The sequence below is a fragment of the Kogia breviceps genome, chromosome 2 (genome assembly GCF_026419965.1).
Source record: "Kogia breviceps isolate mKogBre1 chromosome 2, mKogBre1 haplotype 1, whole genome shotgun sequence".
Taxonomy (NCBI): Eukaryota; Metazoa; Chordata; class Mammalia; order Artiodactyla; family Physeteridae; genus Kogia; species Kogia breviceps.
Window position 1 is genome coordinate 103,661,738 of NC_081311.1, and position 21,644 is coordinate 103,683,381.

Genomic DNA, 21,644 nt, shown 5'->3' on the forward strand with positions numbered 1-21,644 from the left:
CCCCAGCCTGGGGCTCTTGTCTTTCATTCTCTTAACGGCGTCTCTTGCCGAGAACACCTTTTTCATTTTGATGAAGTCCAGTTTCTCCGTTTTTTTCTTTTATGGGGTCGTGTTTTTCATGTTGTGTATAAAGACTCTTTGCCTAAACTCAGGTCCCAAAGATCTTTTTCCCAGAAGTGTTATGGTTTCATATTGTTGTATAATTATTTTGAGGTAATTTTTGTAGGAGGTTTAGATGAAGGCTCTGGGTTTTGTTTTTTTTTTGCCTATGGATAGCCAGCTGTTCCAATACCGTTGGTTGAAAAGATTACCCTTTCTCCATGGAATTCTTTGCATCTCTGTCAAAAATTAATTGGTCATATTTGCGTGGGTCTATTTCTGGATTCTCTATTCCAAGGATTGGTTAAACATTTTCTGAGAAGGGCCACATAGTAAATATTTTGAGATCTGATGGCCTGTCTGCTTTTTCGAAAAAACGACCCTTTAAAAATGTAAAAACTATTCTGAGCTCACAAGGTCATACAAAAACAGGCCTCGGGGCAGCTTTGGTCTTCAGGCTGCATTTTGTAGACCCTGCCCTGTTCCAGTCCATTGATCTGTGTCTCCCTTAAAATCCGGTAGGGTGAGCGTTCCAACTTGACTCTTTGTCTTTTAATTGATGCTTTTACACAACTTTTATTTTGTGTCATTGTTGATACATTTGGCCTTAGCACCCCCATTTTATGCTTTGTTGTCTTTGTTTTGCTGTTCCTGCCTGAGATCTCTGGGGCTATCGGAACCATTCCATTTCAATTTCCCTATTGTGTTCCTGCATACATCACTTTGCAGTTTGTTTGTTTATCGATTACATCAGGAAATACAATATACACGCTGAACTCTTCTGTGTCCCACAATTGATACTTTACCACTTCAAGTGGAATGTTGTTATCTAGCCCCTTAAGTCCCTTAACCACCTGGCCTCCTTTATGACACATTTGTCTTATGACATTGACATACATTGAAAGCCCCACCAGACAATGTTATATACTTTCTGCTTCAACTGTTAAATGTATTTGAAAGGACTCGGGAGGGCAGCATGCTCTACTGCATTTACCCAAATGCCATGTCTATTCCTCTTCCCTCCTCCCTGATGTGCTGTTTTCTTCCGGTATCATTTCCTTCCTGGTTTAGAGCAGATCTATGAACAGTGAATTCTCTTCATTTTCCTTCATCTGAGCGTGTCTATTTTACCTTCATCCCCGAAGGATATTTTCGTGGATACAGAGTTCTGTGTTGACAGCTCTTTTCCTTCAGCATTTAGAAAATACTCCAGTAACCTCTGGCGTCCATGGTTTCTGATGAGAAGTCTCCAATCCCCTCAGGCGACTTCCTATTCATCTTCACAACCTGGATCGGGTCTTATTTCTCATTCAAACTATGCTGATTTTATGGGGCCCCTCCCGGCCCGTGACTCAGGCCCTTCACACCTTTCCCATGCGTGACGTCATCACACCCATCGCCCTGCCTGTAGTGACCCAGTCACACGTTGGTCTCATACACGCGTTCTCGCTCATGTTCACCCGCTGAGGGGTGGGGAAGAAAGGAAGGAAGGGAGGAAGGAAGGAAGAGAGGGAAAGGGGGAAGAGGAAAAAGAAGAGGAAGGGGAAGAAGAAGACGGTGGAGGGGGAGGAGGGGGGGAGGGGTAAAAGAGATGCTCTCAGATGACGGGACACGAAGAGAATTCACTGTCAGCAGCTCTGCTCTAAAAGCAGAAAGGAAGAAAATGGAACATTGAACTTGAACGAACGAGCGAACGCGGGTCCCCTGCGTGAAGAGCAGCTTGCCCCCAGGTGGCAGGCCTTGCACGCCTACCCAGCTGCAAGCAATGCCCGGGTGGCTCAGGAAGCAGTTGACGAGGGCTCAGACTGTTGCCATGGGCCCCTCCATGCATTCCTTCATCGTCTCAATGAACTGGGTAAGCACGGCGTCTTTTTCAGCGGACTTCAATGCTTGCACCCAGAGGAAACACGCTTCAGTAATGGATTTCCTGGAACCAAGGCAGTCCAGTGGAGTGCATTTCTGAGTTGGAAGGGCCCATCAGAGACCCTCAGCTCACAGTCACAAGACAGCTACTAGTTCTACGGTGAGACTCTGGCCCAGAAACCTCGGGCTCCCAGCCGGTCACAGGTTTCTTCTTCCCTTCCCCTAATCCCCAATCCATTTAAGAAACAAACCCCAATACCTCTTAAGGACACCTCAAGGTTCCTACAGCTCCAGGTCTCTGTTCAGAATTCTTTGTAGACCGAGGACATAGCCTCACGTTCAAATACGTTCTGCAAGGGCCGCTCACAAGATCCAATTTCTACCCATCTCTTAATGTTTGGTTCACTCCACCGCTATGAAGCTTTCCAGAACCACCGGATTTGGAACTAAACCCGGCAGAATTAATCCAAACCACTGAGGGGTTCTCGTGGGCTGGATCAGACACAGCTCTTTCCTCCAAAGGACTCACTCAGACCATCAAAGCCAGAAAGAAGGAAAGGACTGAATAGTACCTATGGGCCATGCCTGTGCTATCGGTGCTGGGGTAGCCAGCTTGCTCCTGGGATTCTAGAAGCAGGACCCCTAATCCTAGGTTTAGAACGTGCTCGTTTTTCTGGGCCTCAATTCATTCGGGGCCAAACTAGAGGTTTGGTTTGCAAACTCCACCCTGTGGGCACGTGTGTGTGTTGCTCTGGTTGGCGGGGCGACCGGGGGTGGGGGTGTGGGCTCCGGTCTCCTGCTCTGCCACCAGCGGGTCAGCTCCACTCTCATCGGTGTCGTTGACCTCAGGGAGTCAATTTCCTCTGAACAACAGATTGCATGACCTTTTCTTTTTTCAAATTGGGGTAGAGTTGCTTTACGATGTTGTGTTAGTTTCTGCTTTGCAGAAGAGTGAATCAGCTATAGGTACAGGTATATCCCCTCGTTCTTAGCTCTCCTTCCTGTGTAGGTCACCGCAGAGCACTGAGTAGAGCTCGCTGTGCTGGACGGCAGGTTCTCTTAGTTCTCTGTTTTATACATAGTAGTGAATAGACGTCAGTCTCCATCTCACAGTTCATCACACCCCCCCTTCCTCTTTTGGTATCCGTAAGTTTGTTCTCTACATCTGCGGCTCTACTTCTGCCTTGCAAACAAGCTCGTCTGTACCATTTTTCTAGATTCCACATATAAGCAATATTATAAGATAGATTGCATGACTTTTAACGTTTGAAAGCCCATGGCACTCTGGACTCAAAAGTTCGCCCACAAAACGGGTTTGGGGACGTAGAAACTTAGAAGAGACCTCTGCACGTATCAGGCTGCCAGCCACTCACAGGCCCTGAGCATGCTGTCAGGTGCACGTGCAAATGTTTAACAATCAGCTCTCTGCGGTTGAAGGCAGGAAGCCCCGGTGGGTCGTGTTTGCTGATTCCCGTGGTACGAATTCTCCCTCCACGGCCAGTGTCAGTGATCACTGTGAACTCTCTGAATACAGAGTTGGGAAGAGATGTGTGTTATCGGCTCAGAAGCTGACTTCAGCACGCCCTCGGTTACCGGGCCACAGTGAATGACCCCGCTCTCCTCCCTTTGGGATTTAGAGCTAACTGAGATACAGAGTCAGGAGAGAGACGGAGGCTACAATTCGGTCTTATTATGATCAAAGCTGGTCTGATGCGGGAGGCTGGATTACTGTTCGGATACCGACCCGCGATAATTCTACAGGAGGCGTGCATTTCCCTCTCCTGCTGATTTGCGGCGCAGTTCTGTGACCTGCCTCCCGTTCCAAGCCCAGGTCTTAAGCGGCCTCCTGTATCTTCACTTGCGCTTTTGAGCCTATGCCGTCAACATGATGTCCACATGATGCTCTGGGTCCAGGGGAGAAGGCCCGGGAGCAGAGCGGAGCTGCTTCAGCTGCCCACCCAGGCCAACACCCTCAGCCGGCTTGCAGACTCCTGAACTAAGTGAATGCTGGCTGTTTTATGTTTCAGGACTTTGGTGGGTTTCATTCGATAGCATTACTGCCGCTTGTTCAGAACTTGGTACCCAGAATGGGAGGCTGCTTGTCACGAGTCCTGAAATACGGAGCATAGTTTTGGAACCGGGCAGGGAGGACATTTAGAGGAGGCTGGAAACGTGACAAGAAAAATGGTGACCTGGGTGACGTGGTGAAGAAATAGTCGGTAAAATGACTGCCTAGGGTCTTTGGGGAGGGAGAAAACGTTTCTCTGAATTCGTGCCATCCGGCAGGCTGGCTTCCAGGCAGAATATCACAAACAGCAGCTTCTCTGAGCTGTAACTGATGAGGTACCCAAAGTGAGAGATGAGCTAAGAAAGGAAGCGGCCAGTGTGAGGCGGAACTTAGAAGATGGAATGGCTCCTCATTTCCTGTGTCTCCTCCCGCTCAAAGATCTTCAGGTGCAGCTCCGGCCTGGGGTGCGGAGGCCCAGCCCAGGGCAGCGCCGCTGAGACATGGCCTCAGCGCAGAGACGACGCCCAGGGTATGCTCTCGATTTAAGGCCCTTGGCCTTGTGCTCCTTGAAAGCAATAAGGTGACCCTTGAGTACCCCTTCCGTGACTATGCGGGTGCCTAGACACAGCCTGATGCGGGGTGTCAGTAATCAGCGTAGAGAGGGGCACGTCGCCCAAGGAATTACAGGTGTGGCTCTGACGCACAGGGTGGACTGGAATCGAGTATCAAAACCAGCCGCGTTCGGGGGAGTCGAGCGGGCGCACGTGTTGCAGGGTGGAGTACAGTTGCTGCAGGAGCTGCTCCCAGCCGAGCTGCCCCGCCCGGCGCAGCCGGGGTCAGTCAAACCCCAGTGGACCAGATTCCTCAGCCAGACGGATGCTGTTTGGTTAAGTGACACAGAGCGCGGGGCTGAGGTGAGTGGCCTCGACGGGCTTCTTAATACCGTGGCCCATCCAGTCTCAGGCAGCACCGAACATCCTGGCCTCCCCCGGCCCCAGAGCAGGGCACAGCTGCTTCTGGGGACTTAGCACGTTCAGAAGCAGGGGAGATGTGAAGCCTGAGGACGGGCTGGGAGAAGAGAGGCAGAGGAAAGGGCCCAGCCAGGCACTCTCAGTTCCTCCTCCGGAGCGTGCAATCAGCTAAGTAAGTACCCCCGCAAAGAGAGGGGCTCCCCGGGGCTGGGAGGCAGCTGTGCTCTTTCCACCAGGAAGAGGCGGCCACAGACGTGAAGGGTCCCCTAATGCACGGTGAAGACTCTGGGATGCTCCCAGAAAGGAAACCTTTGAATTCTGTTTCCCTCGGTGGCGGTGGGGGGGGGGGGGCGGGAGGCGGGGGGGGTCCCTACACTTACTACCAGAGAAGGCTTCTTCCGTGCATGCATGACATCCACAAAAATAGTTTCGGGCTGAATGTGCCGCACGCGGTTTTGGCTTTTCCTGCCTCTCCGAGTTGGGTGCCAAGGTTTCTCTCCTGGAGCGCAGTGCGCTAAGGGGCCTGGGCCGGGAGCGCAGAGGCCCAGCATCCCTGGCCCTACAGAAGGTGCCTCCTACCCCTGGCAACCCAGCCCTGCGCCCTCCCCTCCCAGCTCCAGAATTCATCCCCAGGCCCCCTGACGCTCAGAGCAGTAGCCCAATCGCTGTCGATGGAGGCCTGCTGGCTCTCCAGACCTGGGTCCCCCTGTCCACCTGCCGGGGCTGCCCACCCCCCACCCAGGGCTCAGAGCCCTGCACATGGCAGGTCCTCACCGGACCCCTCGCCCCAGGCTGCTTGCTGGGTATCTGGGTGCTACACCTGACCCCTCTAACTCTGCTTTTGCACCAGAGCACAGGGGGCCGCCTGATCTCCTCTCCCCACGACTCAACCAACTGCCTGTCCAAAGGGGGCTTCCCACACGGGGAGTGCTTGGGACCACAGCTGCACCTCGTGTAAACAACCAGTCAGCAAACCAACCCAGACGTTCCGTCCAGCGGGCTGAAAGGGCAGCCAGACATCCCCTGTACCGCGTCAAACCCCCCCCAACCCCGCGCCCCAGACAACAAACAAACAGGCAGTATAAGTCCCAGCTTTAAACATTTCCCGGCCAAGGCGGGATAGTCAACTTTGACGCTGCTGAGGAAAAAAATACAGCCTCGTTTCCATTCAAATGCACCGAATTTATGGCCCAGGTTTTCATTAACTACTGTCATGGAGGAAGCAGACAGACCCAATAAATTATGAAAAAATTACTTTTTTAATGTACAAAAAGACTTATTTACAAGTTGAGTATGTCATCTCAATTCATCGCATGTAGAAAAAGCTAAAAATGTTTGGGGCGTATAAATCTGACCAGATGACTCGCCTACAGTATTTTCAGGGATGCTGCCTTCCGTGCGCCAGTGAAATCCTAGCGCGGGGAAAGACCGTGCACCACACTGAGCCCGGAGCCTGGGCGGTGTCCCAGGGCTGTCGTTCGAAGCTGGCTTTGTCTCTGGACCCTGACAAAGCACTTGCTGCTGCTCTGGGACGTAGACGCCTAGGTGAGGTCTCGGCCCGGCCCCGGTTGAAGTCAGGGTCATAGTCGGCTCCAAGCTCATAGCAGTGCAGGCGGAGTTGGCAAGGTGGCCCCGAATTCAACATGGGAAAGGTGTGCGGTGTTTGTACATGTGCGTGGCGGGGAGGATGCACCTATTTGCCCTACTGTGTGTTCGGGGACAATGTCTAATGACGCCAGTTCCAACTTCCACTTCCAGGTGGGGCCTGGCCAACGCTAAAGAGGAGAATTCAGCGACGGTCCCTCAGAGTCCCAAGAATCAGCCCCTTCACCCTCCCACCCCCACCGAAAACACCACGCACGCCATCGCTCTCTGTGAAACGAACAGGAGGGCGGCAGGAAGGGAGTCCAGAAGATACCACCACAACTGCATGCTGTAGCTGGGGCATTGGTCACTGGGCTGCTGGCGAGCGGACAGCACGGCCTGGAGGAACTTGGGTGGAGGTTGCTGTCAGGCCCTGGGGTTTATCCACGGTCAAGTGGGTGCTGCGTAGTGCATCGGAGAAACAGGCGACTTCCTCGTCCTACTGGGAGACCTCCAGGGCAGCCTGAAGCTGGGGCCCTGGTGCGCCCGCTTTACCCAGGCCCCACGCTTCAGCTCACCTTGGCCATCCTTAACCCACAGCAGCTCCGGCAGCCCCGAGGTATTTAGAAATGTGTTCTTTTCAGGAAGGGCTACATTCTACACATGTGAACACTGTAAACACGGTCTGGAGAGGCCAGGGTAGCTTCCGGGCTTGCCCTGAGTATTACACTGTTCTCTTTCTTTTTTGGGGGGGCGATGCTGCCATACTTTATTCATCCACACACACTTGGACAGTCGGCCAGCTGTAAACTTTGCTTTGCGGGGTACAGATGCCTGCTCTACCCAACCCGGCATCAGAATGTGCTTCCAAATCATCCAGGTAAACAAAAAACTTTTTCCCACTCCATGGCAAGGGATGTTCGAGGCCTCCAGAAGTAAGCTTCACAGAAGAATTCCGGGGGCCATGAATTCCTTTACTTTGCAGGCACTGGCACAAGAAACCTATCTTCCTGGATTAGAATACCCAGCATGGCTTTCAGCTTCAAACCCAAATGTGGTTCCTCTCGCCTCTTTCCACGCGCGTGCTTGGAAAGCCCTGGGTCAACGCAATCCCTCATTAGCCAGATGACAGAGGTGACAAAGCCAGGACAGAGCGGTCCTATAAACACCAAAGGCTGCGAAGCGCCGTGTAAACGAGTTTTGCATTCCTGCCTCGCCTCTTCTGCCGAGACTTTTTTTCAGAGTTCCGAAAGATAATCGAACAGAAGACCAGACAGGACACACGTAAACCTGCCGTTAAAGCCTCTGTGGTCTGAACCAGCCACTGGCCAAACTCCCTCAGACCTCTTTAATACTTTTTGGGGGAAAAAAGATGAAATGGACGAAAGCCCTGTGCTCCGGGAAGCGCTGGTCCCTCGGGGTCCGCACAGTGCCGGGGGCCGGGGCCTTAGGTCATCATGTTGAGGAACTTGCTCTCCTCGGCCAGGCTGGTGAGCATGGAGCTCATGTCCCCCACGGCCATGTTGCTGAAGCCCGTGGGGACGGAGGGCAGGGTCAGGGAGCTGCGCGGGGTGGTGAGGCGGGAGGAGCTCTGGGAGAAGCCGTGCAGGAGACTGGGGCTCAGGGCCCCCGAGAGCAAGCTGGAGTGATCGCCGTCATCCATGATGGCATCAAAATCAATCTGGGGGGCCTCGAGTAGCTGGCAGTCCACAGTGCTGGACACCTGGCTGAGCCCTGGCGAGGGCAAGGCCTGGGGCTGCGGAGGCGGGGGCCGCATGGCCTGGCCCTGGCTCTCCAGGCCTCCGTTCTGCTCGTACATGTGGATCTGGCCGTAATAGTAAAGCGTGCTGCGGTCCTGGGCCCCAGCCGCATCCCGGGGGGGTGCCTGGGGAGTCAGGGCCAACACGCTGCCCATTGTCCCCTTGGGCACAGACTCTGCCATCTCCTGGTCGGCCGACAGGGCAGCCATGGCGTGGCCTGCAGCCCTGGCGTAGGCCAGCTGCTGCCCTGCACGCACCCCACGGTGGCGGCCAGCAGGGCCGGGCTCTGCGGGTGGCCGGGGTTGCACCAGGCCGAAGCTCGATCCTGCCGCCCCCGTCGGGCCCTGCTGAGGCCCCATGAAGCCAGGCTGGTGGGAAGGCCCAGGGCCGGGGCCTTGGCGGTAGCCCTCCTGGCTCATGGCTGCGGCCAGGTGGTGGCTCTGCTGTGGGTAGCTCTGGGCTAGGGGAGGCGGTGGCATCCTAGCCAGGCTGGAGCCGGGGACGATGCCAAGTTCCCTGGGGCTGCTGCCCGTCATGGCGGGGTCAGGGGCAACTTCCATCTGCTGGGGGAGCCCCAGGGGGCCTGGCTTGGCCGCCATGTTGCTGCAGGACCGGGAGAACTGGTGCGGGGCCCCAGCCAGGGGGCTCAGCTGGGGATGGGCTTGGCCGTAGCCGGGGCGGCTGCTCAGAGCAGCCGCCATGCGGGAACACTGGCCACCCGGCCCTTGCTGCCGCAGCTGCAGCTGCTGCTGCGTGTAGTTTACCCGGGGCGCGGGGGGCGCTCCAGCGCAGGCCTGCAGGTGTGGCTGCGAGCCGTCCAGCACCCCGGGGCTCAGCTGCAGGCCCTGCTGGCTATAACTGGGGTACTGGCTGAAGGCTGGCTTCTGCGGCACCACCGCCAGGTGGCCCTGTGGGAAGGGCGCAGGCTTCCCCTGGCTGGCCAGGGCGTCCACGGTGCCCGAGCTCACCTCGTTCCACTGCACGGGCATGCTGCTTTTGTTCAGGCTGGAGGGGGCCCCGTAACCCAGTGGGCAGCCTCCCGGCACAGGGGCAGAGGGGCCCACGTTGGAGTCTGCGGCCGCTATCGTGCGCCGGCCGTGCAGCCCGGGGCTGGGCAGTTTGGGGTTCTCGGAGAAGCAGGTGCTCTCCGGGGGGTATGCCTTCGGGGCGCTCTCCTCCAGGGTGCCACCGGCACGCGCCCTGATGTACTGCACAACGTCGTCGGGCAGCACAAGGTCGTCCTCCGGCAGCCCGAGGGTGGCCTCGGGGCCCGCGCCGTCCGCCCCCGCCGCCAAGGCCTCCATCACTGCGTTCTCGCTGATACTGGGCGGCCGGGGCGAGTAGGGGCCGCGGGCCGGGCCGCCGTCGGCGCTCACGTGGCTCTGCAGACGGAGGCCTCGGCCCTGGGCGCAGGGCGGTGGCAGAGCGGCCGGGGTCACGTCGTGGGCGCTGTGGAAGCGCTGCACCCGCGGGGGCGCCTGGGCGTCGGGTCGCCTCCCGGGATCGCTGGCCCTCCGCACGCCACCGCCCGGCGCCTCGCGGGGGAAGGAGGGCGCCGGCCCCGCCGGCCCGTAGTGCGGCCCGTCGCTGCCCCGCCGAGGCCCGATCGGGCGCGGGCAGGTGGCGGGCAGCGTGAGCTCGGGCGCAGCCGGGAGCGCCAGCCGGGTCCGCAGGCTAGCGCACTCCAGGCCGGGCAGTGGGGTGGGGGGCGGCCCACCCGTGGCCGCCGCGTACTTGGCCCGCAGGCTGTACTGCTGGGCGGGCGTGAGCTGCAGCAGCCCGGGGCCGCCGCCACCGCTGCCGCCATACTGGCTGGCCTCGCTGGAGCGCCGCGACGCGTCGGTGGAGATGGGGTCATAGGAGTCGGCGGAGCTGGCGGGGTGCGCGCGGCCGGCGCCCAGGGGAGAGGCCTCGCTGGAGCGGCGGCTGGAGAAGTAGGGGGAGATGCCCGAGGAGCGGCGGCTCACGGTGTAGGCCGAGCTGACCGTGCTGGTGGAGCTGTCGCGGCGCTCATGCAGGCGGCTCAGCACGGTCACCTCACCGGGGGACAGCTCGGACGGCCGCGGGTTGGGCTGCAGCCCCGCCGGCCCGCCGCCGCCTCTGAAGTTTTCCAGCACGGAGCCTGCGGGAGGGGGGCGGGGTCAGTGCCGGGGACTGGGGACGAGGGGCGGGGCTCTGCCCGCTTGGGTCGTGCTGAGCCTGCCGGGCCTAGAGCCCTGGAACGGGGCCTGGCACCCAGCCAGTTATTTCTCAACCAGAGGAAGAAAGGAAGGGACAGTTAGCAAACGGTGGCACTCACTGCCGGGGCGGCTAGTGGAAGTTAGAAGACCGATCCCAATCTAGCCCTGCCCGGCTGGCCCTGCGTTCTCATTTGGTCCCATGCTCAGTTTCTCCAGCTGTCGCGGGGGGATGTACCACCTCTCCACGGCACCGGGTTACCCCCAAGAGCCCAGGAGGGCCCTGGCCACAGCCTCCCTGCATCCCCACCATCTACGGATGGGTGTTGCCAGGCGGGCTCCCCCGGCACTGAGTTTACCCAGCAGGCTGTTTAGAGGGAGCGTCCTGACCCCACGGCCGCGGCGTGGTGGCGCGGAGAGGCAGCAGAGCGGTTAAGGAGAAGACAGCTGCCACGCAGGCCCACCGCCAGCCGCGGCTCATCTCACGGGCAGCCCTGGGCCTTGAGCGGCCTCTACACCCCTGCAGAGATCTATCCCTGGATGTGGGCCACGCCGGGAGGGGTGACCTTGGGTGAGGCAGCTGTCAGCACCCCAGGCAATCTCTGGAGGAGGCGGGGAGTTGAAGGCCACCTGCTGGCGGTTCCCTCGACAGCTGGGGCAACGAGTCCCCTCTTCAAGGAGGAGCAGGGTGGTGCCTCTCAGGGTCTCCTCTTAATAACTCAGTGCCACGGTGCACGCTGGGCCCTGGAGGGCAGTCTGGGGGCTCAATGCCCCGAGGCGTCTGGCGCCTGGCGTGCAGCCTGGCATGCAGGCACCTCAATAAACACCTGGGGAAGACGTCTTCCACCTCAGAACCTGGCCATCGCCTCCCGAAGCTGCACACAGGGCTGCCCCCTCCGTGACACCCTCCCTGCGCCTCCCCAGCCGCCCTGCTTTCTCTCGAGCTGCCCTGAGCTCTGGCCCCGTCTCGCCACTTGGCCTTCTAACCGCAGGGACCGGGAACGTATCCCTGTCCTGCCGAGGGCCTTTGCCGCGGAGTGCGCGGCAGGTGCCCGACAGGCGAGCGGATGGCTCACGAGCAAGAGCGAGAGCTGAGCCGGGCCTGCCTGCTTTGGGGCTTGTGGGGATGCAGCACGGCGTAGCCCGAAGAGCCTGGGCTTCGGAGCCACTCAGGCCTGGGCCGAGTCTCAGCTCTGCCACCGACCCGAGCAAAGCGCTTTCACCTCTCTGAGTCTCAACTCTCTGACCTGTGCCACGGGCTTGTAAGACCCGTCTCCTCCAGGGCACATGGTGCCCAGTGGGTGTGAACCTCCCACCCCCCCTGCACGCACGCCTGGGGCCTCCACTCACCACTTGCCGGCAGCGGGGGCAGCTTGGAGTTCCGGGTGTGTGGAGCCGGCCCGGCCCATGAGCAGGAATCCTTGAGCGACTTGAACTTCTCCCTCTTGAGCTGCTCGAACCGGTGCACAGCGGTCACGTGTTTGCGCAGCTGCAGGCCACCGGCAGAGGGGACGGCCAGGGCGGGGGCGTCGGCCCCTGGCGGTGGGTCATCCAAGGCCGTCAGGTCTGCCAGGCTCCCGGGCCCTGTCCCCGGCATCTCCACGCCGCTGTCATTGTTGGGGGCACTGCCCAGGGGAGAGGGCTCGCTGCTGCAGGAAGACTGGGCGCCGGGGCTGGACTGACACAGCTGTGGGGAGTGTAGTGAGAAGGCACAGACTCAGAGGATGCGAGCGCCCACCGGCTCCGCCACCCATGCCGCACCCTTGCACACCGGCGGCAGGAAGCTGCCGTTTGGAGGAGCTTTCAAAGCATCGCTGCTCTGAACCTCGGCTTCCCCAACTGAAAGCGGGACCCGATCGGACTCGTGGAGAGAGTCGGTGGACGGATGGAGGCCACCCGGCGAGTACAAGGCAGCGGGTAATCGCCTGGCACCCCCCCCACCCCCCCGCCCTAGCCCCCTGCTATGCTCCTAAGCTTTCCCAGGCAGTGTCTGGGCCGGAGCTCTCTGCCTGTAGAGCTTTCAGTACGTGGACCCTCTGAAGCTGAGCCCCACAGAGGCTGCCGCAGCCGCGTGAAATTGACAGGGAAGAGGAGACTCAAGTACCCTGAGAACCGCGAGGGGGGCGGGCCGCTCGATGAAGCAAGAAACAGTGAAGGCCTGCTGCTGCCTGCTGTCTGCTGCTCGAAGGGGAAGGGCTGACGGCGGAAGGTGCAGCTGCTGGACACAGCCCTCGCCCTTGACCTGAGTGGCCACCCCAAACCAGCCCTCCCTCTGCAACAGGGTGAATTGAGCCGAGAGCTCGTGGCACACGTGTACAGGGTGCAACCCCACAGAACCTGGGCTCCCTCCACCGTGACCTGGGATCTGAGCCCAAATGAGGCTCACCTGGGATGCAGCATCCTTGGTTCATTTCTAACCTGAAGGCTCCCAAATTCCAGACCTTTCCAGGGGAGCTGCACACAGCACGGCCCACATCCCTCACCTTGGCACTCAAGGCCTTCTGTAGGTCGGGCCCGCCCTGCTCCGCAGTCCAGATTCACACCTCCACCCTGCCCTGACCCCACTGCTTCCTCCTGTGCCTGCAAGCATGACCCCTGCTGCCGGCCTCGAGCTGTTCCCACGGCCCCACCTGCGGTGCCTGCGGTCTACGTACCCAAACCTGCCTTCCCGGCCTTCCCAGCCGGCCGTAAGGAGCCTGGACAAGCGCCCCAGCCCCCCCTCACTCGCGCCAGCGCGCCCAGGGCCCGCCCCGCTGCTCCGCTCACCTCAGTACCGTCTATCCTTAGGGGATGTACAGTCAGGAGAAAGAGGTGGAGACAAAGAACAGGTGGTTAGAACAAAAGGGGTGGAGGCCAGAGGGGCAAGGACACAGAGACAGGACAGAGGGGCGGGGGCAGCTGCGGCGGCGGCGGCGGGTACTGGATGGAAAGGCAGACACCGGGTACCGCCCCACCCCCTGCAAACTGACCACGTCGGGGGAGACAACCCCGTCACCCACGGCCTGCCCAGCAGGATGGGAGCCGGCACAAGACAGGCTCCATGGGGGCCCGAGGTGGCGATGGGGGCCAGCTAGCTGGAGAGAGGAGGGACGTCCTTGCACTCCTGGTGCCGCTGGGCACGGCCTCCGGGGGGCGGGGCGTGGACCGGGCCTCTGCCGCGAAGCCCTGCTTACCCCGGAGCGCTCGGTCTTGATGGCTTTGACATGCAGGCAGTCCTCCACGGCCTGGCTGGTGCTGCCGGCCTCGGCGCTCTCCTCGGAGCCCCGGCCAGGCTCGGCGCCGGCCTCGCTGTCGCCGTTCTCCCTGAGCAGGGGGGTGCGGAGGTGCGCGTCGTTGCGCTGCTTCTTGGTGACGTGAGCGTCTGGGCCGTGGACCGTTTTCACGTGCTTCCGGAGGGAGCTGGGGTCCGTGTACCTCTTGGTGCAGCCTGGGATCTTGCAGATGTAGGGTTTCTGGAAGAGAAGAGGCGTTACGGATGGGACAGGAAGGCAGACTCCACGTGGGAGCACCGCCCGTCCTCTGGAAGCCGCATCCTTCGGCAGAGCTGGTGGGGCACTGTCGGTAGGCGCTGGACCCCTGGATGGAGCCACGTCAGCCCCGCCCCGCAGGAGCCCCGCCCCGCAGGAGCCCCGCCCCACAGGAGTCCCGCCCCGCAGGAGCCCTGCCCCACCGGCTTCGCCTGCCACCTTTTCCTGCAGGTAAGCCTGTGGTTAAGGGGGCCCCACCACGGACCGGGACATGGGTCAGAGCCTGTGGAGGGAGGGGACACACAGTGCCTGGTGCGATCAGCATAGCGATTGGGGTGCTGGGCTTTTTGGCATCAGCAGCGAGTGTGTTACCTTGCTGTACGTCTGTGACACAGCACGAACACCTGCTCTCTCTCATGAGGAAAGACAGGTTCAGAGAGGCAGAGACACTGGCCCCAAGTCACCCAGGAGTGGATGAAAACCCAGGGCTTCTGAACCTCGGTCCTGAGCTCACACACACACACACACACACACACACACACACACACATACACACACAAGCGACATCCACATACTGACATACTGTCTACATGCATACACGCACACAGGTACACACATGTATGCACATCCACGTAAACACACACACATATGTAAACACCCACACGTGCACATATACTTACAAATACATATCCACACACCCACACACATAATACATACATCCACATCCACACACACGCACATACGTACTTGCAAACACACATACCCACACACACCCCTATCCAAGGCTAGCTCTTGTCTTTAGACACTCTGAGGGGTTCAGATACCTTTGGGAAGTCCTCGAACTTCCTGCCAGCATCGGAGCAAGTCCCTTTGGGGTCCACAATGTATCAAAACGTTTAGAAACATCCTTTCCTGGGTCTACCTGAGTGACAGTAGTTGAGTGGCTGGGCGGGGACAGGAAGGCGGGTACAGAGCCACCACGAGCTCCCACCCGACTTTCCTCCCTGGGCTCCCTCAGCCCTGCCTGGGGCTCTGGCTACCTGGAGAGACAGAGGCTGCTCTGTGCCCCGCGCGGGGAGGGACCGACAGCTCCGCGGGCCGGGGCGGCACAGGGCTGCCGCTGCGTGCTGAGCCCCCACGCCAGGGGGAGGGGGAAGTGGCACCTGGCACCTGGCCACCGAATGGCCTACGGGTGTCTAGAAGCCGTGGGATGACAGTGATGCGTTCACGCATGTGTCCGCGGGGCCCCGGGCACGCACCCACCCACTGCCCACCGCCTCCCTGGGGCCGGCTACCTCGCTGGAATGGGTGCGGTTCTGGTGCTTGGCGCGGTCCGAGGCATTCGAGAAGGCTTTGTTGCAGCCTTCGTGCTCACACACGTACGGCTTCTCCCCCGTGTGGGAGCGCAGGTGCGTCTTCAGGTTCTCCAGGCGGGAGTAGGCCTTAGAGCAGCCCTCAAACTGGGAAGAGGCGGGTTCAGTCAGTGAGGGCGCCCCAGACCCACCGCAGGGAGCCTGACCTGGGGGCCGGCCCGCCGCCCCCTCCCCCTCCCCCTCCCCCTCCCCCTCCCCGAGGTTCGCTCTGCCCAGCACGTGCAGCCAGGCGCACGGATCTCAGCGACAGCATCTACCTTCCTTCCTGATTATAGAAATGACACGTCGCGAAAACGTGGAAAGGAAAGTGACACCGTCCACGGCCCAGGGACAGCCGACACCCAGGCAAGTCTCATTCTGGGATTCTGGGGACTCTGCAGTTCATCCCCGCATTTTTTTCCTTTTTTGCGGTACGCGGGCCTCTCACTGCCGTGGCCTCTCCCGTTGCGGAGCGCAGGCTCCGGACGCTCAGGCTCAGCGGTCATGGCTCACGGGTGCAGCCGCTCCGCGGCACGTGGGATCCTCCCGGACCAGGGCGCGAACCCGCGTCCCCTGCATCGGCAGGCGGACTCGCAACCACTGTGCCACCAGGAAAGCCCCTCCCTCGCATGTTTTTAAAACCCAAATCGGGACGTCTCGAGCGTTCATTTACTTATTCTGCTCGTTAAAATCAACAGCACATTGTAAAGACGCTTCCCACATCACAAACTCTGTAGATGTTCTCTTCAACTGTTTCCCAACACCACTCCCTGATTAGAACTGTTCTGTGCATTGAATGCGCTGAGAATAAAATCCAGAGTCCTCCGCGTCCCTGAGGGAGCTGGCCATCCTTACCCTCGGTCCCTTCGGCTCCCTGACCCCACTAAGCTCTCCCCAGCGGGTGGCCTTTGCACACACCGTCCCCTCTGGCTGGAACCTCTTCCCCACCCCCACCAACCCCGGCACCGGCTTGGCCCACTCCCTCTCAATCTTTGAGGTCATCTCCTCCGACAGCGACTCTCTGATTTTCTTAATTATAATACCACCCTTTTCCCTTTATACTCCCTAACACAGTTTATAATTATCTTAATCATTCTGTTATCTGGCCCTCCCACTAGGATACAAGCTCCCGGAGGGCAGGTACTTTCTAGGTCTTGTTCATTTCTGTGTTCCTAGGGCTTAGCGCCCGACGAAGGGAAACCTGTGCGGCGCTCAATAAGCATTTTAGGAAAGGAAGAAAAGAGGGAGAGCCGGAGACAGGGGCAGGAGGGGAGGGAGGGAGGGTCACTGAGGGAGGAACCTATTCCAAACACACCGCAACTGCATCCAGTGTAGCTGTGAAAACTGCCCCCAGAATAACACGTAAACCCTAGCAGGGACCGTCTCATTCTTCACATCCTCCCCGTTCTTCCTGACCATTTGGGCTGGGCACGCTCGGCCCCAGTGCCTTCTATTCGTTTCTGTAGTTCACAGCTCATATCAGAGGGCTAGGGTTTGCTACCACTCCGGGTGTTAAGAAAATAACTTGCTGCAAAGGATCCAGAAGAGCCAAAACAATCTTGCAAAAGGAGGACAGATTTGGAAGACTGACACTTGCCAATTTCAAAACTTACGACAAAACTATGGTAATCAAGCTACTGTAGAGCACAGGGAACTCTATCCAATCTCCTGTGATAAACCATCATAGAAGAGAACATAAAAAAGAATGTACGTATGTGTATAACTGAGTCACTTTGCTGTACAGCAGAGATTAACACAACCTTGTCAATCAGCTGTACGTCAATTTAAAAAAAGGGCATTGTGTGGTACTGGCATAAGGACAGATGTATCGATCAACAGAAGAGAACTGAGAGTTAAGAAATAAACTCATACATTTAGGGTCAACCGGGTTTCAACAAGGGTGTCGAGACCATGCAATGGGGAAAATATAGTCTCTTCAACAAACGGGGTTACAACAACTGTGTAACCACATGCGAAAGGACGAAGCTGGACCCCTACCTCACACCTTCTATAAAAATTAACTCAAAATGGATTAAGGACCTAAATGGGAGAACTGCCCTACTAAATGTATACATGTATATATTTATATGTTTATATAAATAAAACTATATTTATCAACCACAAAACTCACAGAAGAAAATATAGGGATAAATCTTTGTGACCTTGGATTAGGCAGTGGTTTCTTAGATACGTCACCAAAAGCACAAGCAAAGAAAACACTGGACTTTGAGAAAATTTAAAACTTTTATGCTTCAAAGGAAACCATGAAGAAAATCGAAAGAAAACCTACAGAACTTGAGAAACTATTTGCAAATCATGTATCCAATCAGGCTCTAGTAAAATGACTACAATTCAACAACAAAAAGACAAATAACTTAATTTAAAAATGGGCAAAATATTGGAGTAGACATTTCTCCAAAGAAGATATACAAATGTCCAATAAGCACACGAAAAGATGCTCAAAATCATCTGTCATTAGGGGAATGCGAATCAAAACCACAATGAGATGCAACTTCACACACACTAGGATGGCTAGGTAACTGAAAAGCAGGCAACTACAACTTTTGGTGTGGATGTGGAGAGATCAGAACCCTCACCCATGGCTGGTGGGAATGTAAAATACTGTCACCTTTTTGGAAAAGGGTCTGGCAAGTCCTGAAAAACTTAAACATAGAGTTATTCTATGACCCAGCAATGACCCACTCTTTGACTCTATGACCCACTCTTAAGTATATACGTAAGAAACTGAAAACATAACCACACAAAAACTTGAATGTGAATGTTCATAGCAGTGTTAACAGCCAGAAAGTGAAAGCAATGCAAATAGCCACCAACTGATAAATGGATAAAAAACTGTGATCTGTCCACAGTGGAATATTATTTAGCCACAAAAAGAAACGAAATACTCATACATGATACTACACGGATGAACCTTGAAAACATGCTAAGTGAAGGAAAAGACACAGAGGCTGCACATTGCATGATTCCATTTTTATGAACTGCCCAGAATAAGCATGTTGATAGAGACAGAAAGCAAATTAGTGGTGGTCAGGGGATGCAGGGGAGGGGGGCATGGGGGGTGACTGCTGGTGGGTATGGGGTTTCTTTTGGGGAGGTGTTGAAAATGTCCTGAAATTAGCTAGTGGTGAAGGCTGCACAAGTTTGTGAATTCGCTCAAAATCACTGAATTGTACATGTTTTTTAAAAGGGTGAACTTTATGGTATGTGAATTCTATCTCAATTTTAAAAAACCCAAAACCTTGCCAACAAAGGTAGTGTATTTCATTGAATCCTGAACACCACTGATTTTAAGACAGACTGATTTCAGAGTCATTAAAATGAGAACGAAGTGTATGTCTCAGAATCTATGAAATACGGTAATTCACAAAGAGCAGCTCCCAGAGGCCTCTGTCACAGCCAAAGGGGTGCATCACAGGGCCACTGCTCTTTGAAAGAGGGAGCAATTCCTGTGTGTTAAAAAAGGGTCTCACCTATATTAACGCATATATGTGGAACCTAGAAAAATGATACAGATGAACCGGTTTGCAGGGCAGAAACAGAGACACAGATGTAGAGAACAAACGTGTGGACACCGAGAGGGAAAAGTGGCGGGGGAGGGCTGGTGCTGTGATGAACTGGGAGATTGGGATGGACATATATACACTAATATGTATAAAATGGGTAACTAATAAGAACCTGCTGTATACAAAAGTTAAAACAAAAAAATTTAAAAAAAAGGTCTCGCCAAACATGGGCCGGCCAAAAAGTTCGTTCGGGTTTTCCAGAGCCTTTTGTTCAACCCAATAATGTCACAGATCCTGTTGACTCCGTAAGGGAGACCGTCTCAAAGGTCTTATCGCTGCATCCCCGTTTTTAAAAAAAACTCAACCCAAGTGACTTTTAACCCATCATCGCTCCATCTGTGACTCCCCAGTGAAACTCTTTTCTGTGCAGAGGACAGGCTGCAGGGAGCCACCAAGCTGGCCCCCTGCCCAGGGTCGCCCAGCCAGGTGAGGGCACAGCTGTGCCGTGGGGCTCCTGGTAACGCAGACACAACCACAGGGACACCAGCACGCCCGTCCCCCGCCGCCGCCGCCGCCGCCGGTCCCGAGATGCACATGCTGCCTCGGAGGGAGAGAGAGCGAAGATCTGGGGCAGCAGACAGACCCAGGACGGGGCGGGGCTGACAGGACACCCTGTCGGCAAGGCCTGTCCCCAACGCTGTTCCACCAGGTTTGCCCTCCCCAGCCCCACGAGCTGGCCGAGGGGCCGCCCGCGGCCACTCACCGTGCACTTGTGGGGCTTCTCGCCCGTGTGTCTGCGCATGTGCACCACCAGCATGTACTGCGCCTTGAAGGGTTTCTGCTCCCGTGTGCAGGCCTGCCAGCGACACACGAACTCCTTCTTCTCCCCGTGGATGTGCTCGTTATTGATATGCTGCCGGAAGAAGCCCACGGGGAAGGGTGAGCCCGTCCACCCGCCCCTCCAGACCCCCCCGGTCTATGTAGACCAGCCGCTGCCGCCTGGGCTGGCATCCAGGTGCCGGCCACGCCTCCTCGTGCGTTATCTGGGCTGCATCTTACAATGAGTCATCAGAGTGACCCTCCACGGTGCTCAAAGACACCCCGCTCATTCCAGTCTGGGCTCTGGGCTCTGGTCTGTGGAGAACTGATGGTTATGATGATGCTTCCAGGCTGCAAACAGCAGGCACTCATTAGCTGCGGCGGGGCAGACATGCACACAGTGGGGGCATGAGCGGCCTCTCCCAAGCTTGTCCCTATGGCTCCAGACATTTTTAAATAATATTTTTGTTTTTCTTTTAGGCCACGAGGCTTGTGGGATCTTAGTTTCCCGACCAGGGGTCGAAGCCGGCCACCAGACCGCCAGGCAATTCCCTAACATTTTTATGGTAACAGAAACATAAATGCATCCTCATCTCTCTTTCTGACAGTGACCCATGAGAAGACAGCTTTGTCCCCTTTTCACAAAAGCCCAGGTTGTTAAAGTAGCCTGCCTGGGATGGAGCTAGAGTCTGACCCTGACGGTGTGCCCTGGGCACCGTGTGATGCTGCCCGGAGGACAAAACGGCCCTGGAGAGCAAGGCGGGACAGCCCAAGACCTCCAGCTCATCCTGCAGTGGCGGTGGGGGCCCTCGGCGCTCAGGGTCAGGGGGGCATCTCGGGTGCAGCCGGGAAGCGCGTGGCCAGAAAGGCTTCCCTGGACGAGTGGGCCTCAGACCCACCCCAGCCAGCACTGCCCTGCGTCAGGAGCATGGGGAGAGTTTTTCTCTTTTTCTCAGCCCCTGCACCCACACCTTCTGTCCTCTGCCCTGGGCCCATCACCTGTGTGCCCCCCGGGGGCAGTTTCTCCCTGTGATGGGGAGCAGCAGGCCACGGAGGTTTTCTGTCACAGGTAGCAAAGCAAACTGCCCTGAGTAGGACATTTAGTTTTGTTACTTGCTTTCATGATTTAACTGAAGGCTGCAGTCCTCACTGGAGCAGGGCTCTTACTACTTCTGAGCTTTGGGATGTGTTGATATGTGGGTGGGGCCTCAGGACCTATGTCCTTAATCTTTCAGGTTGTCTGTTTAACTGGGGAGTGGGAATGGTGGCATCTTTGCCACCACGTCTGGACCCACACTGTCCCATTTGGTGGCCATTCTTCGCTTGTGGCTGTTGCACCCCTGAAAGGTGGTTGGTCCCAACCAGGATGGGCTATAAGTATAAACCACACACCTGTTTCAAAGACTGAGAATGAAAAAAGGATGTAAAATATCTCAATAATTTTGTGATACATTGACTGCATGCAGGAAGGATAATATTAGATATATTGGGTTAAACGAAATATTGATACATGAATCCAATTAATTTTACCTGTTTCCTTTCACTCTGCTTAAACGTGCCCCTAGCTAATGTAAGGCTACATGTGGGGCTGGCACTGGGGCTGGTGGTGTCTTTCTAACTGGACGGAGCTTCTGTAGACCTTTGCAACCTACAAGGCTGTGCCGGAGCTGAGCATCTGGGGTCCAGCAACATCTTCTCCCCGCAAGACAGAAAACCGCTGGGCCCTCGCGCCCTGGGTGACAGGCTGGACCGTCATGCATCCAAATGCCGACATCAGAGCAAGCACAATCTACGGCGCTTTGAACTTCCAGGGAAATCTTAGTATATTAGCCTCACTTTCCATTTTGCAAGCCTTTCAAATGATAAAAATGCTTCCTGACAATACCTTTCATTTTTCTCTTATTGGTTTGCTTAGCAACAAATTGTTAATAATTGACTAGGGGCTCCAGTTCGCGTGTGTGCCCAGGCCATCCATCTTCCCAGGGAGCAGAGAGAGAGACGAAGCTGAGCAGACCGGCCC

At 56.8% G+C, this 21,644-nt stretch overlaps 1 protein-coding gene across 1 annotated transcript in view; it reads right to left on the reverse strand.

Moving 5' to 3' along the window:
* Nucleotides 1-6,191: 6,191 nt before the first annotated feature.
* Nucleotides 6,192-21,644, reverse strand: part of GLI2 (GLI family zinc finger 2) — a 240,919-nt gene continuing 225,466 nt past the window's right edge. Inside the window, exons 10-14 of the mRNA XM_059054909.2 lie at nt 19,569-19,718; nt 15,225-15,389; nt 13,636-13,914; nt 11,813-12,149; nt 6,192-10,407 (exon numbers count right to left, since the gene is read on the reverse strand). Of these exons, the coding sequence (XP_058910892.1) occupies nt 7,973-10,407; nt 11,813-12,149; nt 13,636-13,914; nt 15,225-15,389; nt 19,569-19,718 (3,366 nt within the window). The 3' untranslated portion in view covers nt 6,192-7,972. The remainder of the gene's footprint in view (nt 10,408-11,812; nt 12,150-13,635; nt 13,915-15,224; nt 15,390-19,568; nt 19,719-21,644) is intronic.